This window comes from Neodiprion virginianus, unplaced genomic scaffold, assembly GCF_021901495.1.
Source record: "Neodiprion virginianus isolate iyNeoVirg1 unplaced genomic scaffold, iyNeoVirg1.1 ptg000010l___fragment_2___debris, whole genome shotgun sequence".
In the NCBI taxonomy this organism is placed as follows: Eukaryota; Metazoa; Arthropoda; class Insecta; order Hymenoptera; family Diprionidae; genus Neodiprion; species Neodiprion virginianus.
The window spans coordinates 36,070-57,959 of record NW_025804442.1 but is presented as its reverse complement, the minus strand read 5'-3'; the positions used below and the strand labels follow the sequence as shown (position 1 = coordinate 57,959).

Genomic DNA, 21,890 nt, shown 5'->3' with positions numbered 1-21,890 from the left:
TTAAACATTGCTCTGCTGAGTCATATATATGGAATTATTAGTAAAATAAATAACAATGGCCAATTTAGAAAAACTACGCTTACTCCCAAGGTCGTCGAGATCAAATCTTATTAAGACCACTTAAATATCAAGGGCAACAAAATTATTGTTGACCAGTGCGACGATTGTTAAAAAGTGACGCATGAAAACGCAATCTCCTGCCGGAATTTGAACAAATTTCAGTTACTCGTCCAGTTCCAGTAACGAAAAATAGGGCTCTATAATCACGCGCCCTCAGCCCTCGGAGTACAATTTTTGCGATCACGGAGTACACTATGGTTCTGGAGGACTGTGTGCCATTTTGTATGGCCCACTATTTCAAAAATACCTATCCGATTGACTCGAAAAAAATCTCGTCCGATTCCATCTCTGCCCCCATCCACTGACGTCATCATGCCCCCTCCCCCCCCTGTCGGGCCCCCGCGTCGCGCTAGGAGATACCTTTCCGCTACTTCCAGGCCGACGAACCCTTCCTCACACTCTTGTTTCCCTTCCCCCTCGCCTCTTCCGCCCACCTCTGATAACGACGACAGTTCCAACTTTCTCACAGACACTGAATACTAAACGTGCACTCAACAATTCGACTCGCATACGGAAATTACTGACCATGACCATGACAGTGCTTTCAAGACTAACGATGATCGAATAAATGACCCTCACGGTTTCGCATACTTTATTGACAACTTAGACGACATACCAATATCAGACAATGTCAAAGATACAAATGATGGACTTTTGTTGCTCAAAACCAACTACTGCGCTTGGATCAAAGGTATACCAGCCCAACTTGCCGACGAGAATATCGTTGACCCAAAAATAGTAATGAGGCCTCGTCCGAAAAAATTTGATATCATTGAATCTAAGCACAATAGTCGACGTATTTTTACCCTAGTATTGAAAACAACAGGTTCAAATAAAAGCAACTCATACGATATCTTCAAGCTATTGTCCAAACTGAAAATGGCTTCAGCCGATTCAACCCTAAAGTCTCTTGCGCTCCCAATAATCGATGACAGTTCAGACGCTTCCGATCCTCGCGTTATCCGGAAACTTCTATCCTATATTTTCGCAAACTTAGAAATTCAAATCATGCTTTGTGCAAGCACGACTGTCATCCCAGACGAAAGTTTACGAAAAGCAATAATCAGAGAACGCCACGAATCGTTAATCGGTGGTCATCAAAATTTCACTCAAATATATAACCACATTAGACAAAAGTATTTTCGTCCCGCTATGAAAGAACAAATCCAAGATTCCATACGAACTTGCGAGGGTTGTTAAAGAAAAAAATTGGTCAGAGTAAAACCCACATTGCCAATGATGATAACGGACACGCCTGCCGATGCATTCGACAAAGTGGCATCAGATATTGTTGGACCTCTACCCCTTACTAAATCGAACAACAAATATCTCTTGACAATACAATGCTTTTAACAAAATTCCTGTATGCCATCCCTTAACCTGATGCCACCGCCAAAACTGTCGGCGCAGCATTCGCAAAAGAATCGCATCGATCCAAGACGTATTACGACCGTAATGCCAACAGTCAAAATTTCGAAGCAGGTCGAAAGGTCTATCTACTAAATGAAACCCGATTCAAATTCTACGACCACTATAAAGAAGTGTATGGGATTAAGCGTATAATTGACAATATCAACGCTGAAATTTGGATTACCCCCCGAAAAACTAAAATCGTCCATTTCAATAAATTGAAATTGGCACAATAAGAGAGCAAATAAAATTAAAAAAAAAAAAATCAACAGCCATAAGTTATAAAATTGCCTGCGATCGCGTTACATTACGTCTCATACTTTTGCATATTGTTGCAGGTGCAGTGCTCTCGACAGCAAGACAGACGATTCGACTAACGTCGTGATTAAGCAACTGAATCAGAACACGGGAATTTTCTTTCGAACAATTGCAAGACCTACGTACATATAACAAAGAATGGACTCTGCTGAACTACAGAGACCTCCAATATTTAGTCGACCGACTTGACCAAACATCAGAATTCTCAACCATAATAGAAAGAAAATGCTCTGTCGCCAAAAACTACTGTTACACCGGCGACCATATTCAAATGTTGGCTGACAGAATAAAAACCATGAAACTATACCAAAACCGAATAGAATATTTAGTTGGCCATCGCACAGGCGAATCCACTCACTCCGAACTTGCTATATTAGCCCACCATCGCGGAACTCGAGGCGCGATTAATTTCATTGGTAGCGTGTCAAAATCCTGATTCGGCACTCTAGACGTAAAAGACGGAGAATATTTTAACCAACAAATTGACAACTTGTACAATGACAGTAGACACTTGGCATCTCTGCTTAACAAACAGACAAATATCGTACAGTCAACGTTGGGCGTCTACAGGAAAGAAATCAACAGCATGATAAGCCACGACCGCGAACAACATCAATCACTCAGGGCTCTCTCGACTGATGCAGCTATTTCAAAAGCCTTAATCGCCAACAATACCTTCAGAACGACTTTACTTAACCGACCAATTGACCTGGACCGACACTTGAACGAATACGAACTTGACCTGTCCAGCTGAGTAGACGCTATCCTCTTCGCTCAAAAAGGTATCGTCCACCCTAAAATTATATGACCAGAACAAATTATTTCCAGCCTTAACACATCCAGTCACTCAGACCATAAATAGAGTTTCCTATTCCAATGGACCCGAATTACGCTGAAGAATTCATTCGAATCTCTAAAATCGACATAGCGTATTACGAACCCAGACTCCTTTATGTGATATCTATCCCGTTGCTCAACTCCGACGCTTTTGACCTGTGCCGACTGCTTCCCGTTCCCGTTAGACAGACATACGACTCTGCAGATAACAAATTCGCTTACATTCAAACTGGCAGCGACTACATAGCTATAGCACCTAACCGAGCGTCGTACTTTGAAATCTCAGAATCCAAATTTAGTAAATGCATTTTATCCCTGGGAAAATTCATATGTAATTTGACACAACCGCTTTTCCGACCGTGGACTCACAAACTCTGCGAGGTCATCGACATCTAATTCTTGGATTTTCTCATCTTCCACTCCTGAGACTTCATACTCTGCCAAAATGACCAGACCTCTCGTGTCACACTTTCCGGTTCAGGCATTATTACCCTAAACGACCTGTGTAGGGCTAGTACTTCTGAAGTCACTCTCAAAACTTCGAAACGCTCACAATCTACCGAGACCCTCTTTTATGTCTCCAAAGTTACCTTGGATCTAAGCCAAGTATTCCTTAGTCTTGATTTTATTATTTCCACCGACTTATCCCTTGTTGCCATCCCTTCCCTTGTCGAACCATCGCATATTAACCCCCACGATCTTGCCGTCACCAGCGTTTCCCTGAATGACATACTGGAACTCTCAGCTGACCTAAGCACCCGAGATAACGTGCACCGCCTCACTACCAGCCTTGGTTATAGCGGCATCGGTCTCGCGTCCCTCTCAGTAGCTTTCTTCTACTACAAAATCTCGTTATTTAGCAAAATCTCAAGGCTGTACTCTTGCTACAAATTGGGAAGGATACGACATATCCCTCACCCGCGTCCTACAAAACCCCAAATTCCTACGCGCCATGCCATCCACCACCCGCACCTAGAAATAATACCATTTCCCGATGACCTGCCTCCTCGCTGTTCGTCGCTGCTCCGGACCCAATCGGAAATTGAAATGATGGAACTAGGCATATCTAAGCTGCGTAAATTGCTCCCCGAGCGATGCCTTAACGATAGCTTGGAACCACTCAAAGTCTAGCGCTAAGCCCTTCCGCTATTTCCACTCATATTCTTTCATTGCCTTATTCTGCCCGTCATAATGTGCAGCCATAATATAATCATCAGCATCTGGCATAAGTTTCGTTTATAATATACACAATATCTATCATATATACCACCACATTTATAAGATGTCATTCAGAAAAACTTTGTTTAAATGTATACTAACTCACTTAAACGCGCACTAACATCTAGGCGGTATATTTCATGACTCTTCTTTGTAATATTCTGTAAGTGAGTCAGTACGTTTCATAGCATTCCACTTCCTTCCGAACATCTTATTCCGTACCCTCACCGAATGTTCTTCCCCAAGGGGTGGCGTGTTACGTCCTCCAGACTTCATATTCCTTTCCCACACTCTTAGTTACCTTACGTTCTGTAGTCCACTCTTATCGGCGGCGAGTCAGCAGATTCTTCTGTAACTCGCGGCTAGCTTGCCTCCTACATCCCGCTAAACTCGTCAGATCCATGCTAGCGCTCAAGCAAGACACCCATCCCTCTAAACCAAAACCACACCTTTTTCCCTCGACCGACTACTTTGCGTTAACTACTTGATAATAATAAACAATCATATACTTCAAATCGTTTACATTCCCTTAAAACCGATCCCTTCCTATTCCATTCATTTCCTGCATTGGGAGTAGTAGCACGCGAGTGCATAGTCGAGGTGAACGGACCCTATAATAGCCAAATAACACCTTGGCTGGGCGTGAAGTGAGCTCCGATTACCGCTCATCGGAGCCTACGCATTCTACCCCGTAACAAATTAAACAAAAATTAATTTTAATTGAAGATTTAAAAAAAAAAATACATATATTTCACCTCACTTGAAGAGAATTAGAGTGAATCATCAAGAGTTGTCTCTTAGAAAAAAAAAAAAATAAATAGAATTTTTTTTTGACCTTACTTAAAGTGAATTAGAGTGAATTATTATATTAAGAATTATCTGAGGTGTTACGTCCTGTCCTCTTATCTCTACGTAGTCTCACGCTATTCACTATCGCGCTTACCCATCAAATTCTATTCCCTACCTTTAGCATCTTCACACCTTTTCTGCACCCGTACGTTTCAAGTCTCTAAAGACACTCCTATTCCAACTCTCGACAACTCCACATCTGGACTTCTTATACATATATCTTTCGCACAGCACAATTCATTTCTATCGGTATCTCAACTTCTACGCAATAAACATGTAATCGATATATCAGACATACTCAAGTTTATTCAATCCTCATCCTGATTTCCGGTTGACCTGGAACGTAAAAGCGAAGCCCATCAGTTTACTCGTATCGCTCAGGAGTAAACTCTACTCACGGACGTAACAGAGGAAAAAAAAAAAAATTGAAATTCATGAATTAAAATGAATTAACTTGAATTAAACAAATTAATTGGAAATAAAAAAAAAATTAAATTGAATTACATTAATTAATTTGAATTAATTCAACTGAAAAAATTATTGTGTCACTCAAATCTGAAGTTATTTCGCCCTCGGATTGGACTTACTTTTTATAAACTCATTATATGATGAGATATGTATGTAGTCATTCATTTAGGGTGGATGCAGGTGAAGAAAATTGAAATGTACACACACGACTGAAATTTCTACAAATTGGCGTTATGAGTGCGTGCGAAACTTGGATGCTTGCACTAGAACGAGTCTCAACGAGCGAAAAGCCAAATTCGCCGTACCAAGCGTCGTGTGACGCCACCTTCACAATTATAGTAAAAAAAAAAAAAAAAAACTCCCGAAAAAAAATATTATACAAATTTATAAGACTGAAGTTATAGTAACGTTAGTGTAATGAAAGGTTAGGGGCTAATTAATCATTGGTTTGCAATTTCGTAATGACTTGAAATTAGTTGAGGAAGTAACGCAACTACCCACCTAGTCATAAAAACATTTGCCCGTGGTTTGACCTAAGTAGTACTCAAGGGAGCTTTCCAGTGTGAAATTTTCAAAAAATCGATTTTTTTTTTTGGCTTTATCGAATAGTATACACTCTTCCGAATATTCCCTGAAATTTTCATGCCGAAATTCAGATTATTTCGGTTACTGTACAGCACTTTTTGGAAGAAGGCAACGGAGCGCTACAGCTGCCGCGTCGGCCGTCTGCCCGTGCGACTGTTATTTCTATTGTCTCGTTCCTACCTGCACGTACATGAACTTGGCTCGCCAATTGTCGAAAATGTGAATTCGGAATATTGCATAATTTGCCGTTAATTAGCCGTAAATTAGTCGCGCGACTTATTTCTTTGTCGCACTCAATTTTCAAAAAAAAAGCGGATGGCGTGCTAAATTCTTGAAAATCAATCAATCACTGCGTGTGGCAACTAGCCCCAAAGCACGTATTCTGCGGCAAGCAGATAGTAGAAATCGCTACGCAGTGTGCTGTGTGCACCTTCAATGAAGGTTACGACCCAATTTTAAAAATTTTGGAGACGATGGGATGCACGATAGGGCCGAGCGCCGCACATTTCGCCGCTAAGTACAAGAATGCGCGCATCATCCAAGCAAACCGCCGGGCGTCCCTGGATAGCAAAGAGGCGAGGACAGCTCGTCGGACTGAACAATCCATTGAGCACGATCTTTTCGAAGAAGCAGAAGGGATATTGTATGGACCTGGCATCGCTGATTGACCGTAAGTAAACGATTTACCTAAAATTTCCTCACTTGAAACTTTGAACGCGTTTTTCTCGAAACAGCATTTTTCAAAACGGTGTCCAACTTGGAGGGCAGAGTTTTAAAGCTATCAAGTTGAATTTTTTACACAATATTCTTAACGTCATTGTTTATCGTGCTATGGAAGCTTTTTTTTTTTTTTTTTGACATCTTCCTATTTTTTTGTAAAAAAAACTGCCAAAAAAAATGCTAAAATCGATACTTTTTGTTCAAACCGGCGCCATTTTTGCAAAAAAAAAAAAAAAGAAAAAAGCCTCCATAGCACGAAAGCCAATTATATACCGATCAATAATCTTTTTGTGTTTTTTGTTTCAGATCAAAATTGTGACCCCCAACGTGGACACCACATCCAAGTGCATTTTCTGCAACAATTGTTTCATCATTTTTATAGATATTAATTAATAAATAAATCGATATTTAAAAAATTGTTTTGTATTCTTCAATACCCAATTAATATACAAAAAAAAAACCAGACCGATTAGATTATTTTTTCTTTAAAAAAAAAAATCGCGAAAAACAGCGATTTTTCGGGCTGTCACACTGGAAAGCTCCCAAAATACCAGTATGTTCAACAACTATTCGATACTTTGCCGAAACATAAATACATTTTCCGAAACCTGTAAACGTGATAATATGGAGATAAAAATGTTCTCCCACTTTCTAAAGGGGATTGAAATTTTCATTATTAACAGCTTGGTTTTTTGAAATCATTGTGAAATTATAAATTGGAGCGATAATTTTGACTATTAAGAAAATCATCAAAAAATCCGTCTACCAAGACGTCAAAAACAAAATTCCCATTGCTTTCAACAGATAAAAATTAAAAAAATCAAAATCATCGATCAAATCGAAACGAGTCAGGGATATATATATTTACGATAGACCTTACACCTCTGCCCATGCCTCGCTTTAGAAACATGATTTTCGAAATGAAAAATCACTCAAGAAAAATTAAAAACAATTCAAAAAAATCCTGTGTTACATGCAAAAACGTTTAAATGATAGGCCACAGTCGATTGATTTCTGCTTCCATTTCACTTTTTGTGTTAAATTTTTCTTTCAATTTCTTTCTTTTTGTAAGCCCTACTAAAAAATAGAAGCGGACGAAATATCACTTTGGGTCCAGGCTTAAAAATTTTGATACCTAACAGAGCATTTTTGAAAATTTTTTCAGATTTTTAAATTTGGGTGATAGTTTTGACTTTATAAAATTTCTCAAAATAATTTGCGTGTCTTGGAAAATCTGAAAAAAAATCAGAGAGCTCTTGAACGATAGAACAAACATATAGAAAATCATCAATGAACTCGGAAGAATGAACTCAGGGGTCAAACGTTACCCGAATCGGTGAAAAATAGATATAGATATCCTATAGATCATCTCCTCATATACAAGGCATGTGCATGAATCGGCTGTCTCGGATATAAGAGTCTCACAGCTCTCGAGAATGTACTTGTTATTACATAAAATAAAAATAATAAATGCTTTAATCGGCGAAAGTATGACAGACATCATATCGGCCCCCCACTCTGGGTTCATTATCGATTGGGCGCGAGAGAGAACGCACCATGGCTCCAAACAAAAGCGAGAGAGTTAGCACGATTACCCCAACTCGCCGGTCGGAGCCAACACACCGACACTGTACGCATTAGTATAGAGTGCTATACGTGAGCCACATAAGCAAAGGTGCCACTAGCGACGCCTAGCTGTTGGGGTGATAGCTCGTCCGAGCATCAAAACTTTTCTTGCTTCAAATAGCCTGCAGGCCGTACGCTTCTATAGGACTCCATCTTCGTTGGAACAGCGGAGCGACGGTGCGCATGACGTTTGGTGACGTTAACTACCTCGGTGGTAACAGAGCCATACTGTATCTGAAGCGACGCTACGGAAGGCAACAGCGCCTGGTGAACTCGACGAGCTCGCTGAACATTCAGCCCCCCGGACGCGACGGCGCAGTGGCCGACGGAGTGTGCTTCAGTTCTACCATGCGAGTGCGTGGGAAGAGCGGAGCACGACAGGCTGTTCCCGCACTACCGGACAACCATTGCCGAAGGGGTGACATGCGCCGTTGGGACACTGACCAGGCTACAAACGAGGGGCTGCGTCAGCTGTCTGGAGGGCCCGTGCGAGCTCCACGCCACTGGTGGAGGGGGCGAGACAAACGCCAGGACCCCCAGCAGAATGCTGTGCGAGACCGCCGCACGAGCATAGAAGACTGAGGGAGCGGACGGTGACAAGCAGGGAGTGACAGTGTGACAATGCAGACATGTGAAGAGGGGTGTACAGGACACTTAGTGCAAAGACACCCCTAAATAACGGAAATGTGACTAGTAATAGTGCAAGCGCGAGTACGGAAACAGACGAAAAAAACGTGTACACAGTGCAACCACGCCCCGCATCGCGCAGCGTACAAAGACACGAAGGACACGACGACGGAGGATGTTTAGGAGAACCACGGAGGCGGGACAGTCTGGCTGAGATGGCCAACGTCACGCCAACGGGTGGGGGGAAGGGCCAGAAGCGAGACGGCCGGACACAGGGACGAAGTGAAGTAATGCGAAAGCGGTTCCACTCCGTCCTGGGTGATAAGCGGCAGAGGGTTTTTAACCGGTAAGAATCCGGCACTATCCGACGACATCCTAGAACAAACGGATGTCTCTTGAAGATTTCCCCTTCGCCGCTGAAACAAAAAAGGGCCCACGCGTCTGCGCAGCTCGCGCTTCTCGAGATCTTCATGCTCTCGCGCTCAGTCGCTAATCCTTGCCACGGTGAATACTACTAATTAGTATGCCGTATTGTTCCAATTCCTAATTGACCTAGAGAAAATGGAAATAAATAAGACTGGTCACTGTGCAGCAAACGTGTTTGTTTTCTTACAAGGTAAGTGTTTTCAATTTATTATCACTGATTAACTGTAAATATTTAGAGTGGAACAACTACGGACCGTAACGAGTATGTTAATTGTATGGGGTATTCAGGAAATCTATCGCTCTAGTGTTTAAGCTATAAAATTATGCCACGTGAAGAATGTCGATCAGAACAAAAAATTTCTTCGTGGAATAGTTTTTAATTGGATAAACCATTCTGCTCTAAAATATTTCCTAAAATTTTCTGTTTTCCTAAAAATTGTGGTCAAGAACTTTTCGTATACATACATCAGGCTTATTTTATTCATTGCGGTCTACCTGGGGAATCACTCGCGATCGTGCCATTTATTTTCGTTGAAGCAATGCTTCTTTACGGACGCTCGGCCACCGGGGAGTAAACTGAGAAAAATTTCCAGTCACCGTTAACTTCAATATTCGACAACATTCAGATACCCGAAAAATATTTTAATTGTATATTCTTCACGTTACCTTTAATATCAAACATAATTTATAGGTACTTCCACCGAAAGACACCCGAAAAATGCGTAGAAGCTTCGCGTCTGTTCGGCGTCCCCCGATGCTATTGTTTATTTTTTTTTCTTGTAAGCTGAATCTATTCAGCGAAGCTTACTACAGAATGTTGTGAAACGCAATGTTACGAAACCCTCAAACGACCCCTTTTTCCGCGGTGTTCTATTCTAGGAAGTGTTTCGCTTGCTTTCCCGAGTGAAAACTAAAATTTACTCCCGAATTGATGAGCTTCTCGTCAGTGCGTTGATTTAAATGTGTGTCTCGCGACCCTCAAAATCGAACTCACGCATGGACACACACTCGCGTGCAATGTTTACTTGCCGTCTCTGCGTCAAATCTCGCCGCTTGCCCGTATCGTGACTCAAAACAAATCAGCTGTATCTCATGTATTGTCTACTGTCTCAAAATCATGTATGTGTATCATCAATGTGTAATCTCGTCTGTAAATTGTCAGTCAGCGTTCTCTTCTCTTGCGATACAGATCGCATCGTATCTGCATCTTCCTCAAATAAAGTAATCTCTAATTAGTAATCAATTATCATAATCATTCCGCTTCCTCGCTATAGTCAATCAACACTAATTCGCAGATCCGACGTCGATGATCCATATCTTTTTTGACTTCTCTCTAAACATTTTTTGGTCCTTCGAGCCGGATCAGTCGTGAATCGAATCGGATCATTTGCAAATCGAGTCGAATCTTTCGAATCGTTGCGACTTTTGGGAAAACGAATTAGCTAATGAGTGAAACGGAACAATCGCGTGTGCATCAAGTTGTGAAAGTCCACGTTATCAAAGTGAACAATTTCGTTATCGGTGAAAACTATTAACAAAAATCATTCGCGTCCGTTAAATTCAAACGTGCGGTGTAGGGTGGTCCTTATTTAGGGGTCGGACGCATTTTTAATCAGACGCCCCCCAAATCGGCTCCAAATAATTAAAAAAAATATCCTCTTTTTTCAGATTTTTATCTAGCCTCTAAACCCTCCTCCCCGGGGGGTGAATTTCCCCATTTGAAATACACGTGTTTCGGCCATATTCTCAGGATATATTTTATTCTAAGAGTAATAATTTCTTAAAAAATCTGTAACTGCGAGATTTTAGTGTTCATTGGTCCTACTATATGAAAAAAATTCACAATATCATACAGAGCAATTTAGACAAATTGCACACCCTTTAACCCTATGAAGCATAGTGGTAACCCACGTTACCACCTCGATTGTCTTGAATTTTTCTAATTTTTTTACTTCTTAACGTATTCAGATCCGGTTTTTTGCATTTTTTAGTTACTTTAGTCGGAAAAGAACATAAAAGTACAATCTAATCGGCATAATTGTTTATAATATAAGTTTTATAAATAAACAAACTAAAAAAAAATCACGTTTTTTTTGGACAAATTCATTCTTGAAGAATCTATCCAAGGGAATAACTTAAAATTTGGTCAGAGTGGGTTTTTGGGGTCACTGATTACGAATCCGATGTCAGATTTTTCAAATTCAATATTTAATTTTCAGTGTCCACCATCTTGAATTCTTGCGTTTTGCAGATTTGGTAGCGGATTCGTAATCAGTGACCCCAAAAACCTCGCGAGTGAGAATTTTTACGATTATATGAACATTTGAAAACTGTATGTTTCAAAGGTTTAATCTGACTTTTTTTTCAATTCAACAAAATGTGGTATCTATATGTGAAAATAATGAATGTTTCGTAATTTTTCTCCTCCTCAGGTCACACAGGATTGTAAGGTAGGACATTCCATACCAATTTTCAGTAATTGAACCTTGCTAATTTTTGTATGCTTCTATTTTTCTACAACATCGTAATACGAACCTAAAATATTCACTTTTTATAGAAATAAAAGGTATTTGGGATCATCTAAAGTTAATTTAAGTCGAGATTCTTACCCTATAGGGCATAACATGAGCCTTCTCTGAACGGTTTTTCGTATTTTTGCAGATAAAATGGCAAGAGTTGGAGAAATAAAACGCGATACAGTTGAAAAGTTTAGTGAATTTTGGTAGAAACAGATTTATTGAAGATATGAAAAACAGGTCATATAAAAAAATGGATAGAACTGGATTACATAGGTTTCATAACCGTTTCTTTTTTTTCATCTGCGAACATCCTTTGATGTTCACTTACGAGCTGCATAATGAATTGTTTTTGTTCTTCGTCTCTAGTGAGAATTTCGTTGTACTCTGTGAACAACCGAACGCCTCTTTCTGCGACATCGTTCACAACTTTTAAGTTCTTCACAATATTTAAACTATTCTGATATGCTGCATTTTCGTACCAAAGAGCTGGATCAGTCTCCAAAAACTTCTCATCAATTTCAAACCTTGCGAAAAAGTTTCTTGTTTGAGGCGTAACAAAGTGATCAATTTCTTTGTCGCAATAAGCTTCAATATTAGCATGATTGATCTGGATTCGTTTCGAGAAAACTTCGTCGATCTCATCGTACGGGATCAAAGCAGCAACCATCTTGCATTTGATATCCAACGATACGTTCACATCGAAAAACGACATCGCAACTGTTTCAGGACTCAAATACCATAAATGGGTTCTGAATTTCTGAAGCGTGACATTTGAAACTTGTTTATCAATAGATTTATATTCGTAGAGATGTTTTAAAAATTGCAAGTCGTGATTCGGTGCTGCCGCTGCAAGTGGTACGATGAACCATGTTTGATATACAACATTACAATGAAAATGCATGTGTCCCGAACGGCTACCTTTTCCTTTCCACTCATTCCATATTGACTGCGGAACAGGAATATTCTTAAGCGATAAATTGCTTTCGACATCCACCTCGCATGATGGAAGGCTCCAGGATAGCGAAATGTAACTTTATCCGATGGGACTTCACCAAGAAAAATCAGAGTTAATTCCAAAAGCTGCTTGTAATCATCTCGTGGTTGAATTTCCGCCAATGATTTGTATACGAATGAACTTATTATCTTGATATGCTCGGGTGTAAGTACTCTTTTTACTTGTGGATCTTCCAATCCACTCTCGAATCTTGTTTTATCAATTTTATCGCCAGCTTCTCGAAAATTCTTGAAGAGTGGAACGGTGGTCCTGTTGTTATGTGTAATTTTTTCTCGAATACACTGCGCAATATCAACTCGAATATATGATGTCTGCAGGGCAGATACAGAATATTCGTTTGCAACAAACGTTCCAAATGAATCACAGAACCATTTTTATACCCTAAATTGGACGCTGTTGTGTCGCAGCACAGAGCTTTGACTGATTCTAGAAGACCCCAATCTTCAAGAACGTCATAAATTCCTTTCGCTTGAGTGATACCTTTGCTGTTTTCTAACGCAGGAACACCTAAGCTTCATAACCTCACCATTCGTCACCACAACAGGAAGTCTGTCAACCATTTCATGTTTGACCAAATCGCGTAAAATCTTCTCATCCCAATGTACAACGAGAGCATTGAACTGAACATTTTCGAAAACATTCTTGATTTTGGAAGCTCTAGCCTCTCTGACTTTTCGTCGATACGTACGAATCGATGATCGGTTGATAGCTAAAGACTCTAAATCGGCGTGTAAGCCCTCTGCTATAGCAGCGACTAAGTAAACAGCATCTCTGTCGCTCATTTTGCATCTATCGAGAGCCGCAACGATTTTATTGGTAAAAATGTTTACAGTACCTCGCGATTTCTTTGGTGCTGATGGTCCAGCCTCATCTTCACGATCGTATTCCAGAGAAATACTTCAATAAGTACCAATACTTTTTTGACTGAGACTCTGGGAGGGGTCTTAGTCACTCAAAGCTAATTCGGCTAAATCATCTACAACAAACCATCAAAGTTATTATATAATTAACAATAATGTATAAATAATAAATAATAAATGGTCATTTCAAATTCAAACCCATCACTTAGTCGATAGAAATCAGTATTCTTTAAGTTAAATATCTAATCTCTACAAAGTTTAACTAAAAATCACAAGAATCTGAAATTATCTGCAAAGCGTCTTTATCTTGTCACCAGCTACACAATGTTTGTGTGAATTTCAAAGATATGTCAATAATCTAATGATGGATATCTTACGTAAAATATTTTAATCAATTTGGCTCCTTTCTTGTCTCTGAGTCATTATTTGATTCTGTCGTTCTTCTTCTCGTTCCATTCTTTCGAATATGCCCTCGATGTGGTTGATGTAGCCGATCCGATTCTCTCGTCTTTGGTTTTCTAGGAACTCCCTTCTTATATCATCAACTGTTTCAAGAATATCACCGTGAGCAATATCAAATAATTTCTTAATGTCATCACAGAACGCTTGTTCCCTTTCGCAGTTCGATGGTTTTCCTACCTCTTTTTGCAACATAGCCCATTTCTGGTGCAAGGCCACTACCTTTTCTACGCACCGACACTCTTGTTGAGTGGGTAAGCGAGCTTATTCCCAGAAAATTTTCACTTCGTTCACGACTAATTTTGCACTCTTTCGAACACTCAGTTTTACTTCTCTGATGTGGAAAAACAAAACTCTAAGTACTTGCTGCTTCGATGGTAATTTCTTTCCGTAAATCTGCGTATCTAGATTACCGATTAGATAAATGTTTTGTCGCAAATTCGATCGCACAGACATGATCGCGACGAATGAATTGAATCGAACTGAAAAAGAAACATCGAGCACTCGTAAAGCACGATATCGAAATCACAGCCACTATCTAAATCAGAGTTGCAAAAATCTCAATGTAAAAAGTAATGCCATATTTATTACTTTTTCTAATGATAATGACGGATTCATTCATTACGCATTACATAATTATTGAGTAATATAGAAAAATACATTTCACATTAAAAAAAAAATAAAAATGAGTATTGAGGGACCATACATTACCCATTACAAATTTAATGTGTGCACATTAAACCTATAAAAATAAGTTGAAGCGTAATATTATGAGCTTCTCATACTTTTCAATTGATCGAAATGATTATTATTTGTTCAACAATTATGAAATTTACATATTATGATAATTAATTGTGAATTCCATTGAATTCAGGATCATTTAATTAAAATGGAGCCGTTTACACAAGATCAAAAAATATAAATTCATACATTTTTCTCTTTTGGATGATGTTTTTACAGCGTATAAATTCAAGATAAAAAAAAAAGAATAGTTTTTAATTTTAGAAATGAAGGATCAAATAGTTCATTTTGATAATCAAAACGAAATATTGGAAAATGTCAATTTTTCAATTAAAATAATTATCTGGAAATATAATTTGAAACCTTTGAGTATTTTTAAGAATATGAATAAAAATATTGAAAATTGTTAGACCTATGGCGGAACAATTTATTAAAGAGTTTCGCTTGACGGCATTTTTTATACTAAAAGTTTCGAAAACTTCCTTTTTGACTATTGTCATAAATTTATTATAAATGCACTGTGAAAAAAAATGAAACAAAGAAAAAATATCAATTTACCAATTTTTCATAGTTTATAATAAGGTGGATCCCACTTTTGGAAAAGAGTTATGGAACGGTGTAATAAAATCAAAGTGTGAAAACGCAGAAATTTCATGTGATGGCGAACATGTGTCATGTAGAAATTGTCAAGAGCTCGATAGATATTTCTAATAAATTTGTACGTTTTGACAGATATTCTGTCTGTATTGAGTTCGGTTAGAAATTTGATCCAACTGTACAAAAAAAGTTTTACTTCCGGAAGAATTCGCGATGAAATTGATATTTTGACACAAATATGAATTTCATCTGGAATTCAGCATAAATTCATCTGGAATTTCACCGACCAAAATACTTATCAGAGAGATACTTTCCTTTGATTCAGGACAAATTTATAACAATTTTTTTAAGTATTGCTATTTTATCAATAAAAGTCAATTATCAAATAAGTATTCTTAGAAAATTACTGCTTTTAAATTCATTTTAAATTCATCATGAATTTCAGATGAATTTGAAACGAGCTAAATAAGCAACCGATTTTTTTTATATAATCTAAAAGATTCTTTAAAATTTATATATGAAATAAGAATTTGCTTTCAATTTGCTCTAAATTTATTACATTTTTTTATAATATCTCTATTATGAAACTTAAAGTTAATTGTCAAAGTTCATTTAGGAAATAAATACATTACTCGTTAATAGATGAAATTGTTATGGACAAGTTCAAAATACTCATTATAAAATAAAATGAGTAATGTAAGGTAAAACACATTACTCATTAAAAAAAATGTGTTGGAAAATTTGAACATTTCTCATTGAAAATAAAGTATTAAGTAACGGAAATTAAATTCATTACTCATTACTACGGTAATGAGTCATGAAAATGTAATGCATTATAAAAAGTAATGCATTTTTTGCAACTCTGATCTAAATGAATAATCCCAATTCATGGTTTGTGAGTTTTCATTGGTTGAATGAGAAAATTTACTGATTCGAGAAAGATGAAACGAGTGCACTACGATTCACCACGTGTGTCGCGAGTCGCGTGAGAATTTCGCCGACCACGTGGTCGTGAATCGAGATTCACTGATTGTCAATGAGTTACGTCCGAGAGTTCACAGTTGAGTGCAACGCACGATTGAGCGATAAGATATCCGACTTGACAAAAAGTTTTGGTTCGAGTGAATTCGAGAAGAGTTACTACAATTTTATGCTTGAGCGTTCTTGCGCACGTTGTACGGCGTGTTAACTAGCGAACAGTAAAGGATGGCGCGATGAAGGCCAGGGCCGTTTCGCGGAAGTTGGGTCCTCATTCTTGAATTCACCGTCATTGGTTGATCAGGGCCGCGAGCAACAAATCTGTGCCCCACCCCGCGAGTATGACTCGGCAGGTGCTGCCACAGCCAGTTGAGCGCGAATTTCAAACAAGGATAGATTGAAAAAGATGGATGAAATGTAGACGCGCTTACGGAGGGATAGAAAAATCATGATTGGAGGATGAATTCTCGGAAGAAAATGGTGATTGGTTGGCGAAGACGACGAGCACGCTCGATGAAAAAAAGGAGCATAAAAAAAATTTTCATGCTCCCACAACTGAAAATTTGTATGCAATATCCTACCTTACAATCCTGTGTGACCTGAGGAGGAGAAAAATTACGAAACATTCATTATTTTCACATATAGATACCATATTTTGATGAATTGAAAAAAAAGTCAGAATCAACCTTTGAAATATACAGTTTTCAAATGGTCATATAATCATAAAAATTCTCACTCGGGGGGTTTTTGGGGTCACTGATTACGAATCCGCTATCAAATCTGCAAAACGCAAAAATTCAAGATGGTGGACACTGAAATTTAAATATTGAATTTGAAAAATCTGACATCGGATACGTAATCAGTGACCCCAAAAACCCACTCTCACCAAATTTCAAGTCATTCCCTTGGATAGATTCTTCAAGAATGAATTTGTCCAAGAAAACGTGATTTTTTTTAGTTTGTTTATTTATAAAACTTATATTATCAACAATTTTGCCGATTAGATTGTATTTTTATGTTCTTTTCTGACTAAAGTAACTGAAAAATGCAAAAAACCGGATCTGAATGCGTTAAGAAGTGAAAAAATTAGAAAAATTTAAGAAAATCGAGGTGGTAACGTGGGTTACCACTATGCTTCATAGGGTTAAAGGGTGTACAATTTGTCTAAATTGCTCTGTATGATATTGTGAATTTTTTTTCATATAGTAGGACCAATGAACACTAAAATCTCGCAGTTACAGATTTTTTAAGAAATTATTACTCTTAGAATAAAATATATCCTGAGAATATGGCCGAAACACGTGTATTTCAAATGGGGAAATTCACCCCCCGGGGAGCAGGGGCTAGAGGCTAGATAAAAATCTGAAAAAAAGGATATTTTTTTTAATTATTTGGAGCTGATTTGGGGGGCGTCTGAAAAAAATGCGTCCGACCCCTAAATAAGGACCACCCTAACTGGCGGTTTCCTCTGTAGTGACCGTGACTAAGATCTGAGCGGTCTCTCAAAGTGTGAATCGCGTCGCACTACCATCAGTGTGTTTGTGTCTCTTTCGTGAAAACTCAGTTCGTCGCGTGAGTTTATTAAATGCTTTCGTACATCAACATGTCGATCGAAGAACATATCGAACGTCAAAACGACTACATTTGGCGCATCTCTCGTGCCGTCGACAACCTGCGCAAGTTCGGCGAGGCAAAAATCACTTACGAGCAAGTGAAGTCGCGGCTTAATGCTTCAAATTCAAGTTGGAATAAGTTCCAAGACAATCACGAAAAGATCAGCGAGATCAAGTCCGCAGCAAAAGGTGATCAAGTCGACGCGAGCAAAAAGCTTTCGTACTTCGCGAAAGATTATTACGGACTGTGCGAAGAGCATTTCTTGAGTGGCGAAGGAGTAATGCTTGATCTTCACGAATCACTAAAGCCTGCGCCCACAGCAACCGCGCAAGCCGCTGCAGCTCCTCAAGACGCACCTGCAGGAGGATCGTTGAAACGGTTACCACGTATCGACCTGCCCACTTTCGCGGGCAGCTACTCAGAATGGAAGCCGTTTCACGACCTCTTCTCGTCAATGGTTCGCGAAAATTCGCAACTCTCGGAAGTGGAAAAACTGCACTACCTCAAAACCAGTGTGACTGGTGAACCGTCAAAACTCATTAGAAACATCGCTCTTACCGCTGAAAACTTCCCTCGAGCCTGGGAAGCTCTCGTCTTACGATACGTAAATAAACGACTTCTGACTGATTCTCATCTCGCAACACTTTTCGCGATTCCTCGTGTCACAAGAAAATCATCATCGGAACTGAAGAGCTTGTACAGCAACACTTGTGAAGCTCTTGGCGCGCTCGAACTTCTCGATAGGCCCGAGAAATTAGGGGACCACATCATCGTGCACATGACGATTTGCAAGCTCGACTCAGCATCTCTCAAAGAGTGGGAAAAAAGTGCTGGCGAGAAACTCGAGCCCCCCTCGTTTGCGGAGCTCAAGGCGTTTCTCATCGGTCGCATTCACACCATCGAAGCCGTGAAGCAAGCTCATGCTCACAATCAAATCGCGACGTCGAAACCGCACTCATCGCAAGGAAGGTCAAATCCTCAGACAATAAGTTCACATACGGCGCAATCAAAGGGACAGCCGTGTGCTTGTTGCAAAGGTAACCACTACATCGCGTTTTGTTCGACCTTTCGCGACAAATCTCTCGATCAAAGAAGGGAAGTGGTTTCTGCAAAAAAGCTTTGCTTCAATTGTCTCGGTCCAGATCAGCAGAAGGACTGTCGATCTAACAAAACGTGTCGCATGTGCAACGGTCGACATCATTCCTTGCTGCATCGAAACTCTTCCTCAATCTCGACAGCTGCCAACAGCGGCACATCTCAAGGACAGGCTGTCGTAGCGCAACCTGCAGTGCAGAACGTACCAATCTCGAATAGCGCCAGCCTACAATGATTGAGCGCTATCCAATTCTTCTCGCCACAGTGCAATTGGTCGCCTCGAATCCGGAGACTGGAGAAAGAATCATCGCTCGCGCTCTACTCGATTAGGGATCCGAAAGTTCATTCGTCACGGAGTCGCTAGCGCAACAATTGCGAATACGTCGGCATAAAGCAACGATACTGTGATGGAGCTGGAACATTTCTAATGAAATATAACAATTTTATATCCTCTCGTAGGAACATGCCGGGGATCATTTAGATGAGTACAAAATTTATCATGCAGCGTGGCCCGCCTTATGCGCTTGGCTTTCTTATCGGCAGCAGTGCTCAAATTACGCGATTATGCACTTCATATGCACTGTCGCCGAGCCCGGCGAGAGGCCGTGTGAGCAGTCTCAATACTGCTTCCAGGCGTAACGCACGTCTAATTAAATATAATATAACGTGAACGCTTCCTCTTACCATTTGTTGTTATCAATTATTATTCAATTCTCTGTTTGAATAAACATATGAATACATATATAATCGTTGCGCAATATTTGCATGACAAATTTGGCGATCCTGCCAGGACCCGGTTTAAACCAACGAACGCGGCGCGCGTATCAAACGGCCGGATCATAGTGACGAACTTTGGAAGTGAGTGCATAAGCCCAATAAATTCACGCGCGAACCTTCGGCTACGCGTTTATAAGTAATTATTACGAATTGTACCTAGCAAGGGATAGAGTGAAAGGCCGCCTTGCGTAGACAATCAAGGACTGCGTGTAGACCGCTTGATTCTACACTGGACAATTCCCATAGTGAACTTGTGTATTTATCGGAAAGGAAGCAAGTATAAAATTCTGCACTCCTTAGATACAATAAACTTCGCGTTTAAACCATCTAAGCGAAGTGAAGTGAGAATAAGGACACTCAGACTCGAACCGCTCTTATATTCTTGCGCCCGGTGCCTGTCAGAGACTCCAAGACATCGAAGCCTCGTACCGACGGCTACCACGATCTTCGAGTGTGATGCTTCACACCTCAATTTGGCTACTCCTAGCGTAAGAACAAGCATTTTGTTACTTACTCGAGTCACCATAAACGTATCGAAGGACAAATCGTGATCGAAACTAAGAATTTGATGGTCAAACTTGAATCATTCAAATAAATAAAGTCAAAGCTTGACTCAAGGTGAATTTAAATATAAATTCACAATGGACGTGAACGAAAACAATGACCGGAGAACGGCAGTACCTCCCACTATTGTTGAGACTGCAGAAGATGGACAATCCGTCACTTCTGAATCCCGGTTTGAAGAGAGATTTTGGGATTTGACGAACCAAATGACTCAGCTTGTGAATAGGCTACAAGAAGCCACCGAACGTAATGATTTAACTGCAATGGGCAGATACCGTCTTGGTCTAGAGCAATTAAACGGAGAGAGGTGAACTGCGCGTCAACTTGCTCGCCGCGAAGATTTGCCTATAGAAGAGGTTACCCGTTTTATTCAATTGAGAAATCAAGAACGCCGTGAACACGACTTCATTCGTCGCAATAATGTAGAAATAAATCAAAACTCTGAAACAGTTCCGCGTCCCGAAGACACGCTTGAAAGCGTCACCCACCAAATGTTTCAGGAAATGCAACAACCGAATAATCAATTAACCGAAGAAAACCGTCAAGAGGAAGCTCTTACAAATAGTAATACCAATCGAGAAGCAATCAATAACTATTATCGCTTAACAACTAGCGATGATCCGAATGTTTCTAATATTTTGAGACCGCCCGGAAACCATACCGGAGCGATACCGCGAATTCAACTAGATACCGCGCGTCTCGTTGAATCAGAGGTGAAAGGTCCTACTCAGATAGCTCCCTCAACCGTAACAAACCCACCACGTTACTCGGCATTATACGGGCTCGCTCAAAACCGATTGCTGCCACCGACACCGCGCATCAATGAGGTGGGCTCCCCAGCCAATTCAGACTCGGACCATCAAGGTATAAATGCGATGCCAATACCGATCCTTCACCAAAATCGCTCATTAGAAAACTACCGATTCTCCACCGCGTGAGCCAACGTAAACCATGATATCTTGTCGGATACGGATTCGACACTGCAACGCGTTCTCGAGGAAAGCCGACGTTTATCACGGATGCCGAACGTACGCCTTACACCAAGGCCTAGTCCACAGTGGCCTATTGGTCCGACGGATTACGAAATCCCACGAGGTACTGGTAGCAATACCCGTAACAACGTCCCGCGTCGTCGTCTAGAACAGCAAGAAGAGGATGAACTTCGAAGAGCCTTGGAAATGTCTGCTACTTTACCACATCGTCGTCCGGACACTGTGACGTTCAGTATGTCCCAGTTGCTGAGTGATCCCGAAGCTTTACGCTAACAGCAAGAGATAATGAGGAACATTGAGGAACTCGCGCGAAGAAACCAAACAAGAATTCAACTACCGCCAACTGCGCCACCCCGAGACGTGCTTCCCCCTCGGAATCCAAGAGACCCAGGCCCGTATGCACGAACGGAAGCTTACTTGAATGATGTCGGCCTACGCCCCGATGCTGCCGGAAGATACCCCGGAGAACCAAATC

General features: G+C 40.1%; 1 protein-coding gene across 1 annotated transcript; it reads left to right on the top strand.

The window, feature by feature from the left end:
* The first annotated feature begins 17,976 nt into the window (after window positions 1-17,976).
* Window positions 17,977-19,317, top strand: LOC124309687 (uncharacterized). Its single transcript, XM_046773526.1, has one exon. It carries the CDS (start codon window positions 17,977-17,979, stop codon window positions 19,315-19,317), a length of 1,341 nt encoding a protein of 446 aa, XP_046629482.1.
* Window positions 19,318-21,890: the final 2,573 nt, after the last annotated feature.